The sequence below is a fragment of the Podarcis melisellensis genome (genome assembly GCF_964234715.1).
Source record: "Podarcis melisellensis genome assembly, chromosome: 13".
NCBI lineage: Eukaryota > Metazoa > Chordata > Lepidosauria > Squamata > Lacertidae > Podarcis > Podarcis melisellensis.
The window spans coordinates 10,838,598-10,865,575 of record NC_138545.1 but is presented as its reverse complement, the minus strand read 5'-3'; the positions used below and the strand labels follow the sequence as shown (position 1 = coordinate 10,865,575).

The 26,978-nt window shown below is 44.3% G+C and overlaps 2 protein-coding genes across 2 annotated transcripts; one reads left to right on the top strand and one right to left on the bottom strand.

The window, feature by feature from the left end:
- Positions 1 to 14,739: 14,739 nt before the first annotated feature.
- LOC309354951 (olfactory receptor 4E2-like) lies at positions 14,740 to 15,678 on the top strand (the record flags this gene model as incomplete). The annotated part of the gene is made up of 1 exon (XM_081885266.1): positions 14,740 to 15,678. One exon carries the CDS (start codon positions 14,740 to 14,742, stop codon positions 15,676 to 15,678), a length of 939 nt encoding a protein of 312 aa, XP_081741392.1.
- Positions 15,679 to 22,449: 6,771 nt separating this feature from the next.
- Positions 22,450 to 25,885, bottom strand: LOC309354944 (olfactory receptor 4E1-like). Its single transcript, XM_081885256.1, has 2 exons — positions 25,774 to 25,885; positions 22,450 to 23,427 (listed from the first exon to the last, which is right to left on the bottom strand). Exon 2 carries the CDS (start codon positions 23,411 to 23,413, stop codon positions 22,466 to 22,468), a length of 948 nt encoding a protein of 315 aa, XP_081741382.1. The 5' UTR covers positions 23,414 to 23,427; positions 25,774 to 25,885; the 3' UTR covers positions 22,450 to 22,465.
- Positions 25,886 to 26,978: the final 1,093 nt, after the last annotated feature.

Sequence of the window (26,978 nt, the reverse complement as noted above, 5' to 3'; positions counted from 1 at the left end):
ATGCCAAGACTGCGGCAGCAATCTTTGCCCTTTGTTGGTGCTTGAAAAATAAATAAATTTAAAGACAGCGACTTTGCAAGCCATAGAGAGAGGTCAGCAACTTCGGATGGGGGTTCCTTTTTCTTGTAGTTAACTGATGTTTCCTTTAGTTAACTGTTTGCTGGAAACCTTGAGATCGTGCTCATTTAGGTCCTGCTTTTTTGGTTTCCCATAAAGGGCATCTCTCTATATTTAGGGCATTTTGCAATTGACCTTGCTATGCCGTCATGTGTCGTCTGTTATTGGGACAGGGACACGGCAGGAATTTCCCCCACTTGGCTGATTGTCTGTTGCCATTTGGGTTTCACCTGCCACATAGCAAATCGTCGCAACTTGTAAGAAGAAGAAGAAGAAGAAGAGTTTGGATTTGATATCCCGCCTTTCACTCCCCTTCAGGAGTCTCAAAGCGGCTAACAATCTCCTTTCCCTTCCTCCCCCACAACAAACACTCTGTGAGGTGAGTGGGGCTGAGAGACTTCAAAGAAGTGTGACTGGTCCAAGGTCACCCAGCAGCTGCATGTGGAGGAGCAGAGACGCGAACCCGGTTCCCCAGATTACGTGACTACCGCTCTTAACCACTACACCACACTGGCTCTCGTAAGGTGGCGGATAGGCGCTGGTTCAGGTGATAGGGATGGGAGAACGGTCTCACCATCCCTAGGTGAAGGGTATTCCGTTAAAGGAATCCAGGGACTCAGCTTGGTTTGGTCAACCCCCAAGAGGGGTTGTGCCTGTGCCTGAGTCCAGGGGAGCATCTGGGGAGTGGACATAATCCGTTCCTGGACTTTCCACCAACCTCAGATGTTCATCCTTGGTTGACCTATGATAGAGCTCTAGGTCAGCGCTACCTGCAAGGGTGCAGGGAGCTGGTCAAACCAGAGCCTATGCAACCACTCACTTTCTGTAATCAATAAAGTTGTGGCCTAACTTCTGCTAAAAACCAAAACTAAAATTTGAGTCAAATGTGTGTTTATTTAGGGGGGAGGTCTCTGGGTCTGAACACGCAAAGGGCCATTGTGAGAACAGGATGGTGGGCTAGATGGGCCCGATCCTGCTATGCTCTTCACATGTCCTCTTCTCCATGCTCTTATTTATATTGCTTTTTATTCATGTGCTGGTGGCTGTTTTGATCTGCTTTCTGAGTATGAAAGCCAAGGACACAGTGGTACCTCAGGTTACATACGCTTCAGGTTAGGACTAGTAGACACATCAATGGCACAAGACAACTGAAGGAGCCCAAAAAACTGTGCTCAGGCCAACCCCAACAAATCGGCCCCACTGGGGGCGAAACAGCAGCCTCTCAATTGTATGGCCTGCTAGGGCAAAACGGGAATAGATCGCTGGTGTCCTGTCTGCTTTATTACTTCATACACTGCTTCATCAGCACCTCACAGCTACCGGGAACAACGTTGAACTTACCCTTTTCTTGAATCTTCTTGAACTTATTCAAAAAACCAGAAAAACTGAATCAAGAATTTGTAAGAACCTAGTTAAATCTGACATGGCAAGTTCACTTTATTTTAGGTACTTTGTCTGTTTTCATGGCCCTTTGTGAGTACAGTGGTACCTCGGGTTACATACGCTTCAGGTTACATACGCTTCAGGTTACAGACTCCGCTAATCCAGAAATAGTACCTCGGGTTAAGAACTTTGCTTCAGGATGAGAACAGAAATCGTGCTCCGGTGGAGCAGCAGCAGCAGGAGGAGGCCCCATTAGCTAAAGTGGTGCTTCAGATTAAGAACAGTTTCAGGTTAAGAACGGACCTCCAAAATGAATTACGTAAGTACTTAACCCGAGGTGGGACACAGGTGGCGCTGTGGGTTAAAGCCTCAGCACCTAGGACTTGCTGATCGAAAGGTCGGCGGTTCGAATCCCTGCTGCGGGGTGCGCTCCCGCTGCTCGGTCCCAGCGCCTGCCAACCTAGCAGTTCGAAAGCACCTCCGGGTGCAAGTAGATAAATAGGGACCGCTTACCAGCGGGAAGGTAAACGGCGTTTCCGTGTGCGGCTCTGGCTCGCCAGAGCAGCGATGTCACACTGGCCATGTGACCCGGAAGTGTCTCCGGACAGCGCTGGCCCCTGGTCTCTTAAGTGAGATGGGCGCACAACCCCAGAGTCTGTCAAGACTGGCCCGTACGGGCAGGGGTACCTTTACCTTTTTTTAACCCGAGGTACCACTGTAATTGTCTCTTTCTCACATATTTATTTGTTTGTTTATTTATTTATTTATTTAAAGTGTCCCCGGATTCATTGGAAAAACTCTGGTAACCTTATAATCTAAATGCCAGTGCGCACATGAATTCCACCAGAGGAATACCATCCGTTAAAAGTCACCCCTTCCATCTCCACAGCACATAATTTCTTTTGCAACGTTTACCAGACCGTTATGTTAAAACCATCCACCAGAGGGACACAACCATAAGGTACAAAGGTAAGGATGGTAGCCTTTTACTCCCTCTAGTTTTGGGGCTCGTCACCTCAGTGGAGGAAAGAGAACCAGATTTATATGTTCAGTCATGAAACGATAGAGAGAGAGAGAGAGAATAGAAGGCAACTATCTCGGTTTCCGCCTTACAGTTCTCGACAATTCCTTATTCAACAGACTTACTGGAAATGAATTGTGGATTGTTCTTGCTTGCTGATATTAAACCTCTTAGTTTAACATCTTAATTTGTTTTTCTTTAAAAAAATCATTTTCACTTTTAACAATTAGCATCATATATAAATCACAATCAAGTTACAAATAGGATTCTTAGCATCCCAGAACTTCCCTCCACCCTTCCATGGTTTCCCTAGATATTCTTTTCAAACTGCATTGTATCATATTCTCCATGTTTTCTTAAAACTCAGTTCTTACTATAGTTCATGCTTCATTGCAAGTGGTTATTTTTGTTTTTTTAATTGTTTACAGTGTTATTTCAAGTATCTTATAAAATTTCCCCATTCGTTATTAAATTTATTGTCCTCTTGATCTCTGATTTTCCTGGTCGTTTTCACCATTTTGGCATAGTCCATCATCTTTATCAGCCATTCTTCTTCTGTAGGTAGTTTGTCCTCCTTCCATCTTTGGGCAAGTAGCATCTGTGGAGCTGTTGTAGCATATATAAATAGTTTCTTCTGATCCTCAGGTATTTATGGACCTAACATTCCTAGTAGGAAAGCTTCAGGATTTTTTTTTTTTACACAAAAGTAATTCTAAACATTTTTTTCAATTCATTATAAATCATTTCCTAATATACTTTTGTTTTCTTTCAAGTCCACCTCATGTGGTAAAATGTGCCTTCTTTCGACCTTCGTGTTTAATATCAGCGAGTTTTAAACTCGAGATCTGCCCAGCAGATTTCACCAGAGGTTTATCCTCTGCCAAGGAATTTATTTCTAAGGCTAAAATGTGGTTTGTTGCGGACTCAGCGCTGACAGGTATGTGCTTCACACGGCATCCCCATCAAAATGCCATCCCATAATACTTCCCCACTGAATCTGGATCTGCTCTGGTTCTGCAGGGCTTTTTATCTTACCAGCAAGCCCAGATTAAAGAAAAACGGGGTGGCATTTTGCACAGACACTGCACAAAATTTGCCTGTGTGAGCAGTGCAGGAGGCCACATCTGCCCCACACATCTGTAGCGTTGCCATGTGTCCGGGATTTCCCTGACATAGACCGAATACTGCAGCCGGAAGCAGTGTTTAGGAGGGAATCGCTTAAATGCCAGGGAAAATCTGGACGTATGGCAACTGATGTCAGACATTTGGATTTTGGCAAATTTCCTTAAAAATACCTCAAAAATTTAAACAAAAAATTCCTTCCAGTAGCACCTTAAAGACCAACTAAGTTAGTTCTTGGTATGAGCTTTCGTATGCATGCACACGGCTGCCTATCTGTAACTCAAAAATTTAAATTCCCTTTTTGAAATATGGCAACAACTCTAATCTGCAGCACTGTTATGCCACTTTAGCAGAAGGTTACCAGATTTTTTTCAATGAATCCGGGGACACTTTTCAACTTCAATGGATTTTGTGTGGGGACTGATTTGTAAATTCAGGGACTGTCCCCAGGAAACGGGGACGTCTGGCAACCTTACTTTAACAGCCCCCAAAGTATCCTGGGAACTGCAGTTTGCTAAGGCTGCTGAGAGCCGTTATGATACCTGCGTTCCCCTCTCAGAGCTACAATTGCCCGAGTTCCCAGGGAGAAGGGATGGATCGCTAAACCACTCTTGGAATTGAAGTTCTCTGCTTCCTGCTCTCTTTGAGATGTGCTGGGCTAAGGGGTTGGAGAAGAAGAAGAGAAGAGTTTGGATTTGATATCCCGCTTTATCACTACCCGAAGGAGTCTCAAAGTGGCTAACATTCTCCTTTCCCTTCCTCCCCCACAACAAACACTCTGTGAGATGAGTGGGGCTGAGAGACTTCAAAGAAGTGTGACTGGCCCAAGGTCACCCAACAGCTGCATGTGGAGGAGCAGGGAATCAAACCCGGTTCCCCAGATTACGAGTCCACCACTCTTAACCACTACACCACACTGGCTCTAAATGACCTCCAAGTTACCTTCCAGCTTCAAATTCTCAGGTGCCACCCCACACCTTGCATTTAATCCACATTTATACTGCCTTAACAGTCATGGCTCCCCTGAAAGATTCCGAGGGAGTGTAGCTCCCCCCCAACAGAGCTGCAATTTCATAGAATCACAGAATTTTAGAGTTGGAAGGCACCCAAGGGTCATCTAGTCCAACCCCCTGCAATGCAGGAATCTCAGCTAAAGCATCTCTGACAGATGGCAACCCAACCTGTGCTTAAAAACCTCCAGGGAAGGAGGAGTCCATCACCTCTCACTGACATCTGTTTCGCTACCGAACAGCTCTTACTGCCAGAAAGTTTTTCCGAATGTTGAGTCGTAATCTGCTTTCTTGTAACTCGAAGCCATTCCCTCGAGCCCTATTCTCAAGACCAGGAGAAAACAAGCACGCCAAAGTTCCCAGGATTTTTTTTTTTTGGGGGGGGGACACACCATGTGATTTAAATGTACAACGTGAGTATGACCTACATCTCTATGCAGGCAGAGGTGAGCCAGTTTTTTAAGCCCCCATTTCTCATCCATAGGAAGAAAAAGGCGGGGAGACAGAAATGAAAACGTGTTTGAAATATACTCAGAGTCGCAAAGTGATTTCATGCTCTTTATTCAGCTCATAGTGGTGAGGAGGAATGAATGAAAGTCCCCTCAAAGTATCTGCTTTATATACATTATTTACACAATGGGCTGCCCATGATTGGCTAATTCTGGAATTCTACTGTAAGCCAATCAGGTTGTGGATTCACTTCTATCTGGAGCATGATTGGGTGGTTCCTGCCAACCAATCATACTGCTGCATTGTTCTAAGACCAATCAGACTGCTGCATTCTGAATCCTATTGTTCTAGGACCAATCAGACTGCTGCCTTTTGGATCCTATTGTTCTAGGACCAATCAGACTGCTGCAGTTTGGATCCTATTGTTCTAGGACCAATCAGACTGCTGCCTTTTGGATCCTATTGTTCTAGGACCAATCAGACTGCTGCAGTTTGGATCCTATTCAATTCAGTACATAACACCGCTCATGTACCCAATGTGTGTGAACCGGAGGAAGGCATGTACCGCTTTCTAACTCTAATGGAAGACCAAAGTAAAAAAAAGAGCAACTTCCTAAACAAATATTGCAGGGTTGTATTTGTAAGTTAAGAAAGGAAGTGGTTTCTATCTTTTCTGAGTTTCATCCGCAGTATACACCCCCCAACCCCTTGTGATGTGGAACCTTGTTCTCAACTTCCACCTAGAGGAGCTAAGTGTTTGTGAGATTTATTGCTGAAGTAGAGCTCTGCATTGAACTATGGAGTTTTCTCCCACTGCACTTTTTCTCCTAGGTAAGAAAGACCATATCTACTTTTCTCTCACCTTGTCCCTTGTACAGGTGGCACAAGGAGAATAGTGAAGGAAAACAAGATGACAATGGAAGCATGATAAGGCCAGCTTTTGGAAACATTGCTCGTAGGGAAAATAAGCAGTGCTTTTGTCAGGTTCATATTCCTCTTTCTCTCTCTCTGTTGTCTGTTTGTTGCTCAAATACAATAATAAAATAAGCTGAAAAGAAGAAAAACTTCAGAAACAAAATACTAAAAGATGGTTAAGTGTACTTGCTTCCTGAATTGGTGGTGGGTAAACTTCTGCCCATTCAGAAAGATGATGATGATGATGAAGAAGAAGAAGAAGAAGAAGAAGAAGGAAATAATCCAAAATGGAGAACTTGATCCAGGGAGAGAAATTGGTATTTGGCTCAGAATGTCCAAAGTTATCCAATGTCTGGGAAGACATTATAGAAGGTCTTCAATGAACTACTTTTTCTAGGATCCATATTACTTCTCCACTAAATCTGACAGGAAGGTGTGCAAAGTTTCTGCCTCCTTACAGCTTTGGATGGTATCAGAATTTGAGCCAAAGGGAACCAATCTCTCTCTCCCACAGGTGGTTTAAGAGGCAATAACCACCTTTAAATGCCTTTCAGGAAATGCCTTTCAAATGTGAACCAAATCAAATACCTCCCCTATCTCTATTTGGAAGGATCTCTATGTTTCTTTGATTTTTTGTTGCATTAATACGACACCTTTTTATCCAATGAGTTGCATGCATGGTCCTTCTCTTCCTTATCAACCCCCACAACAATCCTGTGAGGAAGGTTAGGCTGATAAGCAGTGAGTGGCTTGAAGCTGCCTAGTGAGCTTTATGACTGAGTTGGGGATTTGAACCCTTCTCTCAGTCCTTCAATCACTATACCACTCCGATTCTTCATTCTAAAACTTTTCTATTTCTTTTTGCATGCTGCCCAGCTTCGTCTACAATATATAAATATACTTTCACTCAGCTCAGGTTTTATCCTGGGGTGTATGAATTTGCATTCACTCCACTACTTTGACCACCTCATGAGAAGAGAAGACTCCCTGGAAAAGACCCTGATGTTGGGAAAGATGGAGGGCACAAGGAGAAGGGGACGACAGAGGACGAGATGGTTGGATAGTGTTCTCGAAGCTACCAGTATGAGTCTGATCAAACTGCGGGAGGCAGTGGAAGACAGGAGTGCCTGGCGTCCTCTGGTCCATGCAGTCACAAAGAGTCGGACACGACTAAATGACTAAACATCAACAACAACAGGAAAAATGATGCTGACCTTTACTATATTTATACAGACAGACAGACAGACAGACAGACAGACATAGGGCTAGAAGAGTAAAGCATAAGAAAGGCAGAGATGTGTGGAAGAGGAGAAAGAGAGGAATCTAAGCCTGTATGTGCTTTAGTTTAACTCGTGAGCCTTGTGAAGCTATGATTCAAACCTCAGCTCATAGCTTTGAAGGAGCAACAGGCAACTGGCTAACCAACAGGACCCTAGGAAAGGAAAGAAACTCTTTTTTAAAAAAAATATTTTTTTTTTTAAAAAAAGAAAGGGAACTCTTGCAGCCTGTTTGCCAACTTGCCTTGCTTCAGAATCCACTGCACACCGCAAGCTGTTGTACAGGATGTGAATGCTTCTTGGTTAGGTTGCCAACTTTTCAACTGACCTCTGTAGCTGTGCCATTTATTAGTAGAGTGGTCTGCACCAATGAACAGCACAGCACAAAGGCTGATTTTTATTTTAAAAAATCACAACCCTCTGTACCACAGGTAGAGAAAGGCTTTCATGGAGGCCTGGCCAAGTGGTCTTTTGTGGGCACATAAATGTTCCTATATCCACGCCTGAAGTATTGGAGGGGAAAGCAAGCAAGCCCATAAGCATGTACAGAGTTATTCCACCTTTACTACAAAGTTTTATGTTTTAGGCCCATGGATATTCATTCAAAAAGTGTAATGGAAATCAAGTGGAATAAAACTCCCCCATGAAAAATCCTCATTTGATTTATTTACTGAATTTTATATCCCACTTATCCTCCAAGGAGCTCACGATAGCCTCTGTTATGGGTCTGTACCTTCCAGAAACAATACATTTTATTCTTCAGCTGCTACTAAAGTCTGCCTAAGACCTTTTGCACATGTGGAAAGCTTCAGAATAACAAACACCCAAGCCCCTTGGTGAATTAATTAGTCTGAGGAGCTTAGATCTCCCAAGATCTTCTTCTTCTGCCTCCATTGTCTTCCAAGATGTCACACCGAGTTCTTGCAAGAAAAACAAACAAACCTTCAATCTTCATATATATTTGGAAGAAGGAAAATCTCAGAGGTGGATCCAAAAGGACTCTGGGTAAGCAACGAGCTTGAAGGAGAGATCATAACAAAGAGGTAGGATCAAGTCATGAAGACCTTGTCACAATCGCTTTCTTTCTTGACCCTTTCAGGTAAATATTTGCTATTTTGACAAGGACAGAGCGGGTTGTGTCCACTGCTAGGGCTACTCAGAGTTCGTCCCATTGAAGTTAGTGGACATGACTAACTTAGGTCCATTAATTTCAGCAGGTCTCCTCTGAGTAGGGCTGCCATTGGATACAAACCAATGGAGATAATATACCGTATTTTTTGCTCTATAAGACTCACTTTTTCCCTCCTAAAAAGTAAGCGGAAATGTGTGTGTGTCTTATGGAGCGAATGCAGGCTGCGCAGCTATCCCAGAAGCCAGAACAGCAAGAGGGATTGCTGCTTTCACTGCGCAGCGATCCCTCTTGCTGTTCTGGCTTCTGAGATGCAGAATATTTTTTTTTCTTGTTTTCCTCCTCCAAAAACCAGGTGCGTCTTGTGGTCTGGTGCGTCTTATAGAGCGAAAAATGCGTAAGTTTGAAATGGTGGCTGGGTGAATCTATCAGTTTCAGATTCAGATTCTGATTTTTTCACTCTTAACTTGCAGTCTCCCACATTTCCATACGCGTTTGTGATTTGGTTTTGCGAGTCCTTATGAAAACGACGAGCACTTTGTGACTTTCTCCTAACCTGTACATCATTGCATGCCATTTTGCCTGGTAAACACATTTTTGCAAGGCAATTTTTCCTACTATGAGGCATTTTTGTATGTTATTTTTGATTATGCACATTTATGTGTACTCTTTCACCTAATACGCATGCATGCACAGATGCATGCATGTGCACACACAATTATTTGACTGGAGAACTGTACTACAAAATTCAGAGAAGCGTTTTTCCCGAAAGATAGCTGGGTCCAGAGCAGATTTATGGGACACGGAGTGTGTGGAGTGTAAAGGGAGGAGAGGAGAGGGAAAGAAGTTGCTATTGTATGCACATACCTCTTTCCACACACAACAACAACTTAGCTGAATGCTGTCAGTAGATATGTGACAAGATTATTTGTGAGAGAGAAGGAAGGAAGATGGGCATGGCAGATGAAAGAGAGCAAAGTAAGGAGAAAAACAAAGAGATCATAAATCCTTATATTGCAATAAAACATTCCCCTGGTGTAGCCCAAGCCAGTAATATCTAGCACTCTTCTGAAGTATCCTTCTTAACAGGGCTGGCCCTACCATGAGGCAGAGTAAGGCAGCTGCCTCAGGCGGCAGTTCTTGAGGGGCAGTGAGTGGTAGGGGTGTAATCTAATTCTTCAATCAATCAAATTTTATTACAGTAATAGACTAGCATAAGTAGGGTTGGGTACAATCATTTAAAATTTGTAAAATGTTTCGGAAAGCTAAAATTATTTAAACGGAAGGTACATATAAAAGACTATAAGAATCTAAAAGAAGCTAAAAGAAGGGTTAGGAGCATTAAACGAATGTGGAAGAGCATAAAAGGTTAGTATATAATCAATTCATTATATAGCTAATTCTTTATAATGTAATTCTTGCCAAAATTGATTTGGATTAGGATTTGGTGAACTCATCACCCGCACCATTTTGCTTCAGTTTTCACTTTACTAAATATAACTATCCCCATTCTGGTCTTTTAGCTTATTGAAAACAATGTTACTGTTTACCTTTTTAATGGCCATTTCAGAGCTGGTTGAAAACCCAGTGAGCTTGTTATTGCCCACTAAAGTAGGCATTTTGCCTCAGGTTACTGTCTGTTCTAGCAAGAATGAAGAGGTACTGTTCTTTTCAAAAAAAAATTCTTGTCAGCTAGCCAGTATGTTACCAACTTATTGTTGTTTGGTCGTTTAGTCATGTCCGACTCTTTGTGACCCCATGGACCAGAGCATGCCAGGCACGCCTGTCTTCCACTGCCTCCCACAGTTTGGTCAAACTCATGCTTGTAGTTTCGAGAACACTATCCACCCATCTCGTCCTCTGTCGTCCCCTTCTCCTTGTGCCCTCCATCTTTCCCAACATCAGGGTCTTTTCCAGGGAGTCTTCTCTTCTCATGAGGTGGCCAAAGTCTTGGAGCCTCAGCTTCAGGATCTGTCCTTCCAGTGAGCACTCAGGGCTGATTTCCTTCAGAATGGATAGGTTTGATCTTTTTGCAGTCCATGGGACTTTCAAGAATCTCCTCCAGCACCATAATGCAAAAGCATCAATTCTTTGGCGATCAGCCTTCTTTAAGGTCTAGCTCTCACTTCCATACATCACTACAGTGGTACCTGGGGTTACAGACAATTCAGGTTACAGACTCTTCAGGTTACAGACTCTGCTAACCCAGAAATAGTACCTCAGGTCAAGAACTTTGCTTCAGGATGAGAACAGAAATCGCGCAGCAGCGGTACAGTGGCAGTGGGAGACCCCATTAGCTAAAGTAGTGCTTTCAGGTTAAAAACATTTTCAGGTTAAGAACAGACCTCCAAAACAAATTAAGTTCTTAACCCAAGGTACCACTGTACTGGGAAAACCGTAGCTTTAACTATACGGACCTTTGTTGGCAAGGTGATGTCTCTGCTATTTAAGATGCTGTCTAGGTTTGTCATCACTTTTCTCCCAAGAAGCAGGCATCTTTTAATTTCGTGGCTGCTGTCACCATCTGCAGCAAATGTGTGACCCATTTCACTGGTTTTGCAAAACGCCCATCCCACCCCCTTGCTCCTCCAGTACAGAGACAGACTTCTCCTTGAGAAAGACACCTGAGGTTTTCTGAGCCGAGGTGAGGTCAAAAGAGATCTAATCATGTTTAGATGTTCATTCATCAGGATGTCCATATGGACGCCCACAACCCATCCACACAGTTTGCCCAGGAAACAGGAAACAACAACACAATGCAGTTTGTATTTTTGCACGGATTAATAATGAACCATAATAAGTTTAAATAGAATGATAGCAGTAGTCAGTTAGCAGACAGTTTAAACCAAGGGTAGATGATGACGGTAGCTGACTAAATTAAATTATCATTAAATTGTATCAGAGCAAATATTGTCCTATCCGAAAAAATTCTAAACAATGACCACAACCAGTACAGTACAGGGAAATCTGCAGGCGAGGCTTCTTTGCAAAGAGATAAGATCAGGAGATTAAGGACCAGTTGGATGCATACTGTGAATTTTGCTACTGTCCCTAGTGTGTGTGTTTACGTGTGTGTGTGTGTGTGTGTGTGTGTTTACATGTGTGTGTGTTGGCTTCTGCAGCCTACCTATTTATTGAGAATTCACCCTGATTTGCTTGCAAAACACTTATGCAAAAGTTCGATTATATTTTGCATTTATTAAGCATTTGTTCTGATTTACTTGCAGGAATTTTATAGGAAAATGAGCATCTATCTTGCTCAGTGATTCCCCTCCCCCCAATTTTTTTTTGGGGTACTCTCAAGAAAAATCACCATTTTATAGTTCAAATCAGGAAAAATAAATACAGTAAATTGATAAAAGTACAAAGATTCACAAAATGTTTATGGGTATGTACGGTATGTCCCTGCATCCCCCCAGAAAAAAGCACGGATTCTGCTTTCATTTGGATTTGCATACAGCGTGTTTATACAGTTTTCCATTAAGCATTTGATCATTCTATATTTTTTAATGCACTTCCTGCCACTTTCTTAACCACAAAAGCCTCCCTCTCTCTTTCTTTCTTTCTTTCTTTCTTTCTTTCTTTCTTTCTTTCTTTCTTTCTTTCTTTCTTTCTTTCTTTCTTTCTTTCTTTCTTTCTTTCTTTCTTTCTTTCTGTCCTTCTGTCTTTCTTTCTTTTTAAAACTGGATTTTCCGCACTAGGACAACAGAGCACTTTAAGCCACTTCTTATTACTACTAATAATCTACTCATTATTAGGCACTTGAATACCTCCCACAAAATACTGACAGTCTGGAGGCACACGTGTGTGTGTGTGTCTAAGCTAGCCTGCTGCCCTCAAGCGCAGTGTAGGAGACTGAGGTAAGGCTGTGTACACACCATATATTAAAACCACATGACTTCTCCCAATCATGGGAGCTGTAGTTTACATCCCACAGAACTACAATTCTCAGTACCCTTAACAAACCACCATTCCCAGGATTCTTTTGTGGGGAAGTCATCTGACATAACCTTCAACATTTCTTGGGTGAAAATAGGGATGTCCTGAATAATAATAATAATAATAATAATAATAATAATATCCTGCCCATCTGACTGGATTGCTCCACTCACTCTGGGCAATTTACAACATATGTAAGAACATCATAAAACATTAAACAACTTCCCTATCCAGGGCTGCCTTCAGTTGTCTTCTAAAATTGTATAGTCACTTATCTCCTTGGTTGGGGATGTGTGTGTCACGTAACTTCATACCCTCCGATAAAAATAGGGACATCCTACTACACCCTCCAACATTTCTCCAATGAAAATAGGGACTTCCTAAGGAAAAACGGGATGTTCCAAGATCAAATCAGAAACCGGGATGGCTTCTGTAAATCCAGGACTGTCCCTGGAAAATAGGGACACTTGGAGAGTCTGATATGAATGTAAGACTCTAGTCCAGCATTCTGTTCTCAAGGTAGCCACCCAGAAGCCTGTGGCAAACCCACAAGCGGCAACGCAGTACAAAAGCACTCTCCTCTCCTGCAGTTTCCATCAACTGGTATTCAGAAGCCTATTGCCTCAAGCTCAGGAAGCAGAGCATAAACATCACGGCTAGTAGCTGTTAAAAGCCTTCTCCATGAATTAGTCTGCTCTTCTTTTAAAGCTATCCAAATTGGTGAGCGTCACTGCCTCCAGTGGGAGTGAGTTCCATAGTTTAACCATGCACCATATGGGGGAAAAAGTGCTTTCTTTTATACGTCTTTAATCTTCCAACATTCAGCTACATTGTGTGCCCACAAGTTGCAGTGTTATGAGAGAAGGGGGAAACCTTTCTGTACCCATTTTCTCAGCATCACGCATACCGTATTTTTTCCGTGTATAAGACAATGCTTTTTGCTAAGCAAAATTAGGCAAAAATTGAGTGTTGTCTTATACACGCATAGTGAATGCAGAGGGGGACACACGATTAATGGCAGCAGCGAGCAAGGGATTGGCAGCGGTGACTGGGCGGGTGATTGGTGGCCTAGGCAAGGCCTGCTGGCGATTGGCTGTGGCTGTGGCAATTGGGCAGGCGATTGGCGGCTGTGGTGAGGCAGGCGGACGATTGGCAGCTGCGGCAAGTGGGCGGGTGGGCTGTCGGTGGTGGCGAGCAGGCAGACAATTGGCGGCTGTGGCGAGGTGTACGATTGGCAGTGGTTGAGGCAAGCGATCGGCAGTGGCGGGCAGGTGGGTGAGCAATTGGCGGAAGTGACCTCCCCCCCCCAAAGCTAAACAAATTAATTTATTAAATTTGGGTTAAAAAAATTAGGGGTGGTCTTATACATGCGGGTGTCTTATGCACGGAAAAATACGGTAATTGTCTGCACCTCTATCATGCGCCCTTTTACAGTACTCACTTTTTCTCTAAACCAATACAGCAGCCTTCATGCTGTGAATGTGCTTTAAATGTACCGTGTACATGCAGCCTTATATACAACGGCAGCTCTGGCATTTTTGTACATGGAATGCGGGAAGGAAATATCTTTTCCCTTTGCCTCAGTAACCAAAATGTCTCCGGCCAGCTTTGCCTAGTGTCCAGCCTCTGAGGAAACAGTCAATGATGTATGATGTACAATATAAATTACTGTATTGGCCAGAATATAAGCCGCACCCGCAAATAAGCTGCACCTTTAAAATTCAAGGGGGAAAAAGAAAAAAAGACAATACCCGAATATAAGCCGCTCCCTTAAATTGGGTTACAGGCTGAAAAATCGCTGCAGTTGGTAGAATTGTAACTCTGAGCCAACTTAAGCTTTTGATCTTGCAAGCCCGCAAAAGTTACCGCACGATCGCTAAAATCGCAAATTGCTATTCAGTTGCTACAATTCCACAGGCACTCACACCCTAAATGGCAAATGTAGAAGAAAATCCTACGGGTTAATTGCACAACAGTTTCAAGCTTGCAAATCAGCAAGAAAACATTTTTTTGTTCTGTTTGTCTGTTTCAGCAGCGATATCGTAAAAACCAATTTTTGTAAGGTCGCGAATTTAAGCCACACTTTAACTTTTCACGGTCGGAATTTGGGGGGGAAAGTGTGGCTTATATTTGGGCCAATACAGTATTGTGTTTTATATACAAATATATAGACCAGGCATGGCCAAATTTGGCACTCCAGTTGTTTTGAGACTACAATTCCCATCATCCCTAGCTAACAGGCCCACTGGTCAGGGATGATGGGAAGTGTAGTCCCAAAACAGCTGGAAGCCAAGTTTGGCCATGCCTGATATAGACAACCCATGCTTTCCCCCTCTGTTCAGGTTCGTCGCATGGACCTCCCTCTGCTCAATTTAAATGGATAGTCTAAACCACACCACAGTGACCCATTTTGTGTTCTTGGGGTTGACTGGCAATCGGCGGCGACTCGAGCTGGCTTTATTTATCATCTTCTCCATCATCTACCTGCTCATCCTAGCAGGCAACTTCCTCATCATGGTGACCGTGGTTTGCGACCGGAGTCTCCACACCCCCATGTACTTCTTCCTGGGCAACCTCTCTTTCATCGACATCTGCCATTCCTCTGTCACCGCACCAAAGATGCTCCACGACTTCCTGTTTGCCCGGAAGACCATCTCCTTTGGCGGCTGCATAGCCCAGCTCTTCTTCCTCCACCTCAGCGCCTGTGCTGAGATCTTCCTCCTCACCATCATGGCCTACGACCGCTATGTTGCCATCTGCCATCCGCTGCAGTACATGTCCATCATGAGCCTGAAGGTCTGTGTCTGGTTGGTGGGTGCCCTGTGGGTGGGAGCCATGGTCCATTCCCTGGTGCAGACTGTCCTCACCATCCGCCTCCCGTATTGCGGCCCTAACGTCATAGACAGCTTTTTCTGCGATGTTCCCCCGGTCATCAAGTTGGCCTGCACTGATACTTACTTGACAGGGCTACTGATTGTGTCCAATAGCGGCATGATCTCCTTGGTTTGTTTCTTGGCCCTCCTGGCTTCCTACATCATCATCCTGGTATCGCTAAGAGGGAGGACCGCCGAGGGGAGACGCAAGGCCCTCTCCACCTGTGCCGCCCACCTCCTTGTCGTGGTGCTGTTCCTGGGGCCTTGCCTTGTCCTTTACACCCGCCCTGTCTCGAACTTCTCCATGGAGAAAGTGGTGGCTGTCTTCTACACCGTGGTGACTCCCGTGCTCAACCCGGTCATCTACACGCTGAGGAACGAAGAGGTGAAGCACGCCATGAAGAAACTCAGGGACCGGAAGGTCTTCTCTTTGAGGAAATGAGTGGCTGTTCTCCTCAGGCGGGGAAAGATTGGCAGATGGTACAGATGGTGAATTTGTCTGTTTTGCTTTCTCTCATCTTCCCATTTTTCCTCCAGGTAGGGTTGGGAGAGGTTCCCTGCCTGATACCTTAGAGAGCCCTTGTGTAGACAATATTGAGCTGGGTGGACCTACGGTAGAAAAGAAGCAGTGTGGTGTAGTGGTTAGAGCCTCGGACTAGGACCTGGGAGACCACAGGGAGGGCGCCATGAAACTCACTGGATGTCGTGGCCCAGTCAACACCTTTCAGCCTAGCCTACATCACAGAGTTTTTGTGGGGATTAAGTGAGGAGGGGAAGAACCATGTCTACCACGTTGAGCTTCCTGGAGGAAAAGGTGGGGTGTAAAGGCAAGCGATGAATAAATAATAAATGAAATATTATTTGTTTGTTTCTTTATTCCATAAACAAATGTTTGATTCTCTATGGCAGCCTGTAAGCCGGGATGTTAGGGTGAAGGGCAGACTATCATCAACAACATGATATCAAATGCGAATGATACATGATATGATATCAAATACAACATGATATCAATGCGAATACTAAACTGGTCCATCTAGGACTTTTCCCCAAGCTTGATCACGCCAGAATTCAATCTCCCCCCCTCAAATGAATGTGCAATTTCAAAAGCGGCAACAAATGGAAGGATTGCCTCTGACCATGCACAGAGAATTTCCCTCTCTTTCTTTACTAGGTGTTCTTCCCTTCCAAAGACTGAGGTAAAACTTCCCACGTCAAACTAGACTCTCCACAGCATCTCTGTTTGGGACTCAACAACTTGAGACGGTCTCATTAGGATGGCAGGGACATTAAATTCAAAACAAAACAAAACAAAACACAGATTGCAAGGTTTATTCCTTCCCCAATATAACACTTTAAGCGGATCTCTCCACCCCACCCCCGCTCCTTCTTCAAAGTCTTTTATGAAGGTTTCTCCTGCGCTTTTTCTGATCACTCTTCCACCTCACGAAAACTTCTGTCTTCATTTAATTAAAACCTTAGAAACTTGTTGGTGAAGTTTCATCACCCGCCGTTCCTCATCAAAGAAACTTTTAATAGGTTCCAGGGGGAGTTGATTAGAGCAAAGAAGACTTCCTTTCTCTTTTCTTGCTGTGGGACGACATGACGCAGGCAGGGGCCAAATGATCTCTCGATGTAAAGAATTGCAAGGATTGTGTGTGTGTGTGTGTGAGAGAGAGAGGAATATCCCTTTTGTACTAATGAAAGCTGAACAGGAAGGGTGAGATGAGCCAGCAAAAAGAGTTGGTGTTTTAGTGGGTGTTTTAGTCAGGGGTTGTCGGGGGTGTGGGACACAGGTGGCGCTGTGGGTTAAAGCCTCAGCGCCTAAGACTTGCTGATCGAAAGGTCGGCGGTTCGAATCCCTGCTGCGGGGTGCGCTCCCGCTGCTCGGTCCCAGCGCCTGCCAACCTAGCAGTTCGAAAGCACCTCCGGGTGCAAGTAGATAAATAGGGACCGCTTACCAGCGGGAAGGTAAACGGCGTTTCCGTGTGCAGCTCTGGCTCGCCAGAGCAGCGATGTCACACTGGCCATGTGACCCGGAAGTGTCTCCGGACAGCGCTGGCCCCTGGCCTCTTAAGTGAGATGGGCGCACAACCCCAGAGTCTGTCAAGACTGGCCCGTACGGGCAGGGGTACCTTTACCTTTACCTTAGTCGGGGGTGCAGATGCTTTGTATACGCAAGAGGTCTTGGGTTCAAACCCTGGCATTTGGAGGAGATCTCAGTCCACTGGCAGTCAGTGTAGGCTAGAGAAGGGAAACCTTAGGGCGGAGGGAGGGACAAATGTGGCCCCTGGACGACTGTATCTGGCCCTTGGGATACTCTGCAGGCCACTCCCCCTATTCAGCCACACCCCAACTCCCCAGATCACTCTCACCACTGACCTTACTTTACTCTCCTAGGTGGAATCTAGACACATACAAAAAAACGCTGCGAAAATGCTAAAAAAAAAAAAGTTTTGAAAAATATATTGAATTTGCCATAAGCCCACCATCACCATCTAGTGTCACATTTGTATAATACACTTAAAGCAAACTTAAAACGTTATATTTGCAGCTGTATAGCTGCGTCCCTAGAGTGGTTTTTACCTGGCAAGAGTGTCACTCTATGATGCCTCTGGTTTGCCTGGATAGAGAGGGCATGTAGAGAACAGGGAACATTTATATTCAATGCCCCACCCACTTTTGCCTCTGGCTCCGCCCACCTCTGGCATATGACCCCCAGAAGGCAATTGTGTGCTGAAAATTTTTCCCTATCCCTCATCTACATGGAACCAGGGGTGGTTCTGGTCTCCTCATATCACTGTCTCTAAGATAAGCTACATGCACACATTACAAAGGCCTCAATGTTTTGTTTACAGTACGATCGTGTCTTGCGCAGGGGTTACATTCCGGAGATGGCACAAAGGTGCAGAAACGTGTACACTCAAATCACCCCCTTGGAACCGCAACCAAAACCAGAAAGGGACATAAGATAACGGCAATGCTTTGCAGCTTCCTTTGAAGACATCTTTTCCCTTCACCCCATTCGTGGGTCCATTGTGTTCCAAAGCCCAAAGCAACCTTTGACTCTTTAGCAATACCAACAGTGAGCAGCGAGTGGGTGTTAAGGTTTTCGGTTTTCATCAACCAAGGGTTGTGTGGCAAGTTCCCGCCTCCCCCCAGCAGAAATAAAGACACGACACACTGAATATAAGGTTAAATTGGCGATTTAGGCCACAACTTTATTGATTACTGGAATGAGTGGTACTGGCCTTAGGCATTGGTCCTATCGACTAGCTGGCTTCAGCCCAATTGCGTGAATACCGGCAAGGGTTAACCACCAGTAGGGGGAGTCCTGCTGAGGCACGTCAACTAGGAGCTCCCTTGGGGTCACCGCTCGGGGGTGTGCCTTAGGCCCACACCTCCATAGGCTTCGGACAGGGCAGCGCCCCCCGGAGTCCTTTATCGGACTACCCTTTGTTGTGGGGGGAGGTGATGGCGCTTCCTCCCCCCCTCCAATACTCTTAACCCTCCCTAACCAATGCCTAGCCGCCAAACTGGGAGTTGTGACGAGTTGCTACGAGGTAGGCAAAAAACCAAATGGCTAAAAGTGCCAAGTGGGAAAAATTCCTACCAGGCCCCTTGCAGCGACCAACATACATCCATAGCAATGTCAAGGAGCCTGCCTAAAGGGATGGAGGGTGGGAAACGGAGTCAGCTGGTGCGGCGAAAACAGGGCGAGCCTCGGCCACCCGATTGGATGGCTGGGTGGGTGACACGGCTGAGGATTCTCCTAGGTCTCACGGGGGCTGGGAGCAGCCCCCGCGCATGTGGGGTGGGCGTGAAGCCCGCAACCCCATCCCCTCCCAAGCTCAGAAGTGGCTGAAGTGAACATAGGCTTCTAGATGTTGTGGGACTCCAACTCCCATCAGCTGCAGCCAAAGCAAGCCATGGTTAGGTGGGGTGGTAGTGAAAGTTGCAGGCCATCTGAAGGGCCATAGGTTCCCCAATCTTGACCTCCAGCTCCCAATATATTTAGCTACCTTGGATGCACCACACAGGCTCATGGAAATAGGACTGCTATAGTCTTAGGGCAAAGGGGGCTCACTTGTGTTCCTCCAGATGTTGATGGATTACTACTAGGACTGCCACATGTCTGAGTTTTCCTGGACATGTCCGGAAATAACATTGTTGAAATGGTGTCCAAATTGGCAAAAACATGGACGTATGGCAACTAGGGTGACTTTTTAAGAAGAATGCATCAAAATTACTCCCAAAGCCCAAAGACAAACATCTTCCCAAAAAAGCTCAACTTTGTGTGGCCCCCTAAGAAAAAAGGTCAACAACGTTGTATGGCAAACCCTAATTACTACCCCATGAGCCCTGACCACCAACTACGTAGAGTGGAGTTGATGGGAGTCGGGATGTTCAAATACAGTAATATGTGGAGGACAGCCTATTGGCTACCTACTTAACCAATGAGTTACATGCCTCCCCCCCCCTCTGTCTATCTATCTATCTATCTATCTATCTATCTATCTATCTATCTATCTATCATCTATCTATCATCTATCTATCTATCTATCTATCTATCTATCTATCTATCTATCTATCTATCTATATCTATCTATCATCTATCTATCTATCTATCTATCTATCTATCTATCATCTATCTATCTATCTATCTATCATCTATATCTATCTATCATCTATCTATCTATCTATCTATCTATCTATCTATCTATCTATCTATCATCTATCTATCTATCTATCTATCTATCTATCTATATCTATCTATCTATATCTATCTATCTATCTATCTATCTATCATCTATCATCTATCTATCTATCTATCTATCTATCTATCTATCTATCTATCATCTATCTATCTATCTATCTATCTATCATCTATCTATCTATCTATCTATCTATCTATCTATCTATCTATCATCTATCTATCTATCATCTATCTATCTATCTATCTAGCTAGCTAGCTAGCTAGCTAGCTATCATCTATCTATCATCTATCATCTATCTATCTATCTATCTATCATCTATCTATCTATCTATCATCTATCTATCTATCTATCTATCTATCTATCTATCTATCTATCTATCTATCTATCTCTATCTATCTATCTATCTATCTATCTATCTATCTATCTATCTATCTATCATCTATCTATCTATCTAATCTCAACATGTGCCTTCAGGATTTGCCTTTACTGCAACAGGCACCACCCCTGAGCAACCAGCCATTCCAAAATCTGAGTGTCAGGAGTCCTGGTAACTCTAGCGGCAAGTGTGGTATCCAAGGCCTGAGTGAAACTGGCATCTTCTATGCCACGAAGAAGATTATTTGAGCCATCCCTCCACCTTTGTTTAGAAACTTCTCAACTCCTGGTATGAAGGCTGAAATGGGGTTCGAAGCTTCCAGGACCTGGCCTGCGGTGATGATGTCATCACAATGCACCTGAACCTGGATGTGCCTGGTGTGCCAGAGGGCCACATTCCAGTGGTGGTGGGAAGAGCCAGAGGCATAATGTGGACCGTCCAACATCCCTCAGATGAAAAGAGGGACATTTCTCACTCTACCCCAACTGACCCCCATTTTTTGCCCATCCGCCCTGGCAGAACATTTCCTATCAGAAGAAGGGCAAGTGCCACCACTTCCATCATCCTGAGAAAACTCCTTCACCCCGATTTTATTTTATTCTTTGGTAGATTGACAAAAAGAGAAACAAGGCACGAAAAAATAAATATTAGGAAAGGGCACAATTAACAAAGCATTTTAAAAATAAAAATAAAAATCAAGACTCCTTGTGCTCTACTCCTCCTTTCTTCCCACCCAGGATGGCCCTGCCCTCTGCCTGCGCCTCAGAGCCGGTTCCTCATGGTTCCTCATGGTCCTTGGTGGCAGGGGTCTCTTCTCCTCCCCACCTGCTCTCCAGCAATCGCTACGAGCTGTCTGAGAAAGGAGGCCAGGAGTGGCAGCCCTGGAGAGGCAACAGGAGGCTCCCTTACAGCAGCTGAGGACAAGCACCATGTCATTCTCCTCCCTGAGCTCAGCAGCAGCAGCAGCAGCAGCAGCAGGGGGGAGTGAAATAGGGACATTCCAGGATCACATCAGAAGCCGGGATGGCTTTTGTAATTCCAGGACTGTCCCTGGAAAATTGGGACACTTGGAGGGTTTGATAATGGGCCAAGCAACATATGTTGATTTTTACCTTGCTACATTGGGCTGCTTTCTGCAGGTGCTTTCACAGCCCTCTCTGGCCTCCAACCAGGCATTATCAGAGCTCAAGGACAAATTCCAGCAAGACAAAACCACTCAAGGACAGTGCAAAGTAGGACAGGTGAAGGTCATGGCCTGAGGAGAGAGGAATGGCTGAAGAGGGATTATGGCCTGGGAAGAGACTCACGGGCCAGGCAGAGAAGTTTGGAGGGCCACATTAGGCCCCTGGATTTTATGATCCCACCCCTCCATCTATAAAGGTCCAATACAGGTCCATCATGGAGCAGGCACAGATTGTAAGCGCACCTTGGATTAAAAACATATTTATACCACTTTAACAGCCACGCCTGTCCCCAAAGTATCCTGGGAAGTGTAGTTGGTTGAGAGACCCCTCGCAGAGCTATCATTCCCAGGACTCTTAAGAAACTACAGTTCCCAAGATTCTTTGAGGAAAGCCCTGAGGATTAAAGTGGGGCAAGTTTGCTTTAAATATATGGTGTGGATGTGACCGCAGACTCTGAAGGGCCTTTTATCGATTGACTTCATGAAAATTATATACCGCTTGATTTTAAGAAACCTCCTCAAAGCATTTTGAGGAATAAAATAATGAAATCAGTTAAAAGCAACAACAATGGTTAAAAACAACTATTTAACACATTCAAAAAATAACTAAAATCAACAAGCTAAAAACCAGATTAAAAAACATGTCAACATTCTACATGTCTAGATAGGCTTGCCTGAAACATTAGCAAATGTTGAAAAGAGTACAGTGAAGGAACCTGCTTGATGTCAGGGAGTTCCAAAGATCAGTAGGGAGCCTGCACTGAAATAAATCCATTAAAACCAAGGTTTCAAATCCACTGCTGAATTCTGGGGTATACCCGAGTTCGATATGACATATTGTTTGCTGACTGTGGTCAAAAGCTGTTCCTTCTTACTAGTTTGCAAATGATGTTCGAAATAAAGCAGCTTTGCACTTTTATGAATGAATGAATGCACCATTTCATCCCTCTTCGTCCTAATGCCCTTTGCCTTCCAGACTGACCTGTCGGCCTCGCAGCTTGTTCAGGGCATTCAGCATGTCCTCGTTCCTCAGGGTGTAGATGACCGGGTTGAGCAGGGGTGTGACCGCCGTGAAGAAGATAGAAACCACCTTGTCCGCAGCCAAACTCTTGGCCGGTCTGAGGTAGATGAAGATGCAGTGGCCCAGGAATAAGGTGACCACTGTTAGGTGAGCAGCGCAAGTCGACAGAGCCTTCCTCCGCCCTTCAGAGAAGCGGTTCCTCAAGGAAACGAGGATGACCACGTAGGAGACCACCAGAACAACAAAGCAGACCACCGAGATCACCCCCGAGTTGGAGACGATGAGGATTTCGAAGACGTAAGTGTTGGCGCAGGCCAGTTTGATGACCAAAGGGACGTCGCAGAAGAAGTTGTCGATGCTGTTGGGGCCGCAGTAGGGCACATTGAGCGTCAACAGTGTCAGGGCTATGGAGTGCAGCAAACCACCCAGCCACATGGCTACAGCCAACTGGAGGCAGACCCGGCGGCTCATGATGGTGCCGTAATGGAGGGGATTGCATATGGCGGCATAGCGGTCGTAGGCCATGATAGTGAGGAGGAAGATCTCCGTGCAAGCAAAGAGGTGGAGGAAGAACATCTGGGCTATGCATTCCCCAAAGGAGATGGTCTTCGTCTCCGCTAGGAAGTCGGCGAGCATTTTGGGCATGACCACGGAAGAATGGCAGACGTCGATGAAGGAGAGGTTGCTGAGGAAGAAGTACATGGGCGTGTGAAGATGTTGGTCGTAGATGATGGTGACGACGATGAGAACGTTGCCAACTAGGATCAGGGAGTAGATAGCTGTGAAGAAAACGAAGAGTGCCAGTTCGGTGCTGTGGCTAGTGGTCAAGCCTGACAGGACAAATGACTTCACCGTAGTGACATTCTCTGGTACTGCATCCATCTCTGTGGCGGAGGCTGGAAGGGATGCAGGACAGAAACAGGGAGGATGAGAAACTGAAATTCTGAGTCTCTTTGGGTGGAAACAGACAGAACCACCCCAAATACACAGGAAGAGGAGAAGGGACCTGATTTGTTTTTTTAAAGGAAAAGGAAGTTGAAATCTACTTTTGCCTGTGGTTAGTGTTACGTGGCATTCAGAAACCTTGAATTTTTTTAAAAAATTTAAGCTAAAAAAACCAGCCACAGACTCCCAGCAAAGGAAGAATGGATACAAAAACTTATGGAATATGCAGAAATGGTGAAACTTACTGGAAGAATAAGAAATCAAGATAACAAACTTTTGATAAAAGAATGGAAATGGTTTATTGAATATTTAGAGTAAACAGATAAAAACACTGACAGGATTATTGTAATAACCTGCAGTTACATAAGAGTATATATTGAAAGAAGATAAATAAACGAGTAAGTTAAGTGAATTTGGATATGCAGAAGGTATTAAAAATAAATTTAAGGAACTGCAGAAAGAGGGGGAAGGAAGTCAAGTTTTAAAACAGGGGTCAGCAAACTTTTTCAGCAGGGGGCCGGTCCACTGTCCCTTAGACCTTGTGAGGGGCTGGACTATATATATTTTTTTGGGGGGGAGGGGGAATGAACAAATTCCTATGCCCCACAAATAACCCAGATATGCATTTTAAATAAAAGGACACATTCTACTCATGTAAAAACACGCTGATTCCCGGACCATCCACAGGCCAGATTTAGAAGGTGATTAGGCAGGATCCGGCCCCCAGGCCTTAGTTTGCTACCCATGTTTTAAAATGTAAAAATGATTGTAAAATCAGTGAAATGTATATATCTGAAAAGTATAAATAATAATAATTTCAAAAACCAGCTGCAGAGTTCAGATCTAGTTTGGGGCTGAGGCAGTGGGAGAGAGGAGGGTTAATTCCATCCTTTCTGCCATGTCCCTACTATTAGGAGGGGGAAAATATATATGGTACTTATTTCTATTGATAGATTTATGGATATGCCACCTTTTGAGTCATAGCTTGCCCGAGGAGGCTCAGAAACAAAAAAAGGCAGCATCCACTTTGGCCATGATTAAGAAGCCTAGATAAAAACAAATAACAGGGGCGAAGGGTCAGTCCTATGGCGAGATCTCTGGGATGAGTAGCTTAAGATCCAGAGGATCTCCACCTCAACTGGCTGATTCCCAACCTGGGTTCAGCCAGAGATACAATGGCTTAATTTCCTGGCTCAGCTGGCTAAATTGAGGCTGGTGTAAGTGACCAAAGGGGGGTCTATGTGGAGCGTGGTGGGACCAGAGAGTGGGGAACCTAGGCTGGATCCTAAGAAAATTCTGCTCGATCATGTAACTAGGCAGTCTGGTGTAAACTACTGTTTTAAAGGCTTGTTTCCCCTCTGCTAGGTGGAGGCAGACCTGCAGCAGGAACCCAGCTGCTGAACAGGGTTTGGATCTGGTGTAACTTTAGGCTGGCTTAATTTAATTTACACCAACCAGCTCCTTGTGCATAGGGTTGCTCCCTAGCAATCCTAAAAAAAAGGACACTACTGCAAATGACAGAATAGAAAGAGCAAAAGAGAGGAAGGAAGGAAGGAAGGAAGGAAGGAAGGAAGGAAGGAAGGAAGGGAGGGTGCCCCTCAATATGGCAATAATTCAGTCTAATGATGGATGAATCACTCAATTTCAGTTTCTCTCAGTTTCTCCATTTTTGAGTCCTAAATTCATTTCTCCACATTTCTCGATTGGTTCATGATTTCCCCCCCTTTACAATAAGGTCCCTGCGAAAAGTCACCAGCATTTTTGTGCAAATTTCTCCTAACATACGTAAATTTGTGTGCTATTTTGCCTACATGTTATTCTCATTATGCTGGATCTCATTTCTGCATTTGGGTAGTGCAAATGAAGAATACACACGGCTCCCTTGATGAACAATGTATTGACACCCATTTAAAAATTAACAACTGCTAGGACTTGGCTAATTTGTCCCAGTTTTGGACCTCAGTGACAGGTGTGATTTCGAGTATGCTTCCATATAGAATTTCAACAGAGAAGTTTTGTTCATTTAAGATCTGGTCAAATCCATAGGATAGATTTAAAGCACAGCCAGCGCACAATGAAAGCATATGACTTCCCCAACAAATCCTAGAAACAGTAGTTTCCCTCTTGCATGGCTGGAATTCCCAGCATCCTTAACAAACTACAGTTCCCAGGATTCTTTGGGGGGGAATTAATGCACTTTAAATGTGCATTATATGTGCTTTCAGGGAATGCTGTGCACCCGCTCACAGAATCTCCAACCCTCTCTTCTGCAACTGAATGAATAAAATGTTACTTACATTTCTTTCTGGAGGTGCTGGAGATTCTTAGGATGGAGATATTTTTGGACAGGCGTCTAACGTTCAATTTAAAAACAGTTTCTTCTGACTGCCTCTGAAGGCCACGCAGATCAGCTCAAGGGAATCAGAGAGAAGAACTTGTAATTTCAATACTCTCTTCAAAGCACATTTTGACCCTTCCAGGCTGCCTTTGTAAGACAGTCCTAGCTGAATTTGCTTTGTATAAAATTGCTACTATAAAGTGTAGTCTTGGGCCAAATGAATAATCCTGCATATAAATTGCCTCTAAACCAGCGTGAAGTTTAGATCCAGATCAGGTCTCTACATTTTTGTTTTCCTTTGGCATAATTCAAATATAGAAAGAATCCAAGTCTTCAGTTTTGTTCAAGTTTCGTTTCTTGAGAGACCTAAGGAGTTGTGGTTAAAGTAAGGACTACCCAACCCATAAGTAAGGGAAGCAAAAAGACTCATGACATGTTTCTTTGTCCCCTCTCATTGCCAACTCTGGAGATCCTTTATGCTTTTCCTCCCTCAATATGCTTCTTATTCTGTCATAGCCAAGAATGTGTAACACCGATAGGAGCATCAAAGTGAGGATTGCAAGTTGAAGTTCTCACAATTAAGTCACAGGGGAGGTCTTACGCAAGCTGCCCCAAAGTTTTAGAAATGTCAAAGTTAAGCCTGGCGTTGCTTAACAAGCCCTCTTAGGTTTTGAGGAATCGTGTGTCAATTTGGACAGAGAACAACACAACAATTGCCCATAATTGCACAACGGAAACTCATCCAGTGTAACTCCATTAATGGCACAGGTCTAGAACAGGGGACGCAGTGAGGATCACTAGCTAGATAATTTTAACCAAAGGTGGGTGGATTAGGCCAAAAGCCCATCTTCTTCAATATCCCATTCTCACAGGTAACTTATCAGATGCATCCAAGAAGCCTGCAAGCAGGAGTTGAGAATCACAGTGCTCTCCTCACTTGGGATTCCCAAGAACTGGTTTTCAGAGGCAGAATAAAAGCCTGAAAGGAAATGAAGTATGGCTGGGAGATCCAGCAATGTTCGAGTTTGGCTGACCCTCTACTGGTCACCCAGTCTATACATGAACATGGAATTTATTATGGTCATAGACCAGCTTGAGAAACACAAATGGAACTACAATCCCAAAAGCAAAACAAACATTCAAAACAATATACAACAATGGATT

Bases quoted from the DNA above. Each gene is read 5' to 3' on its own strand.
- LOC309354944 (XM_081885256.1), bottom strand. From the start codon at position 23,413: ATGGATGCAGTACCAGAGAATGTCACTACGGTGAAGTCATTTGTCCTG.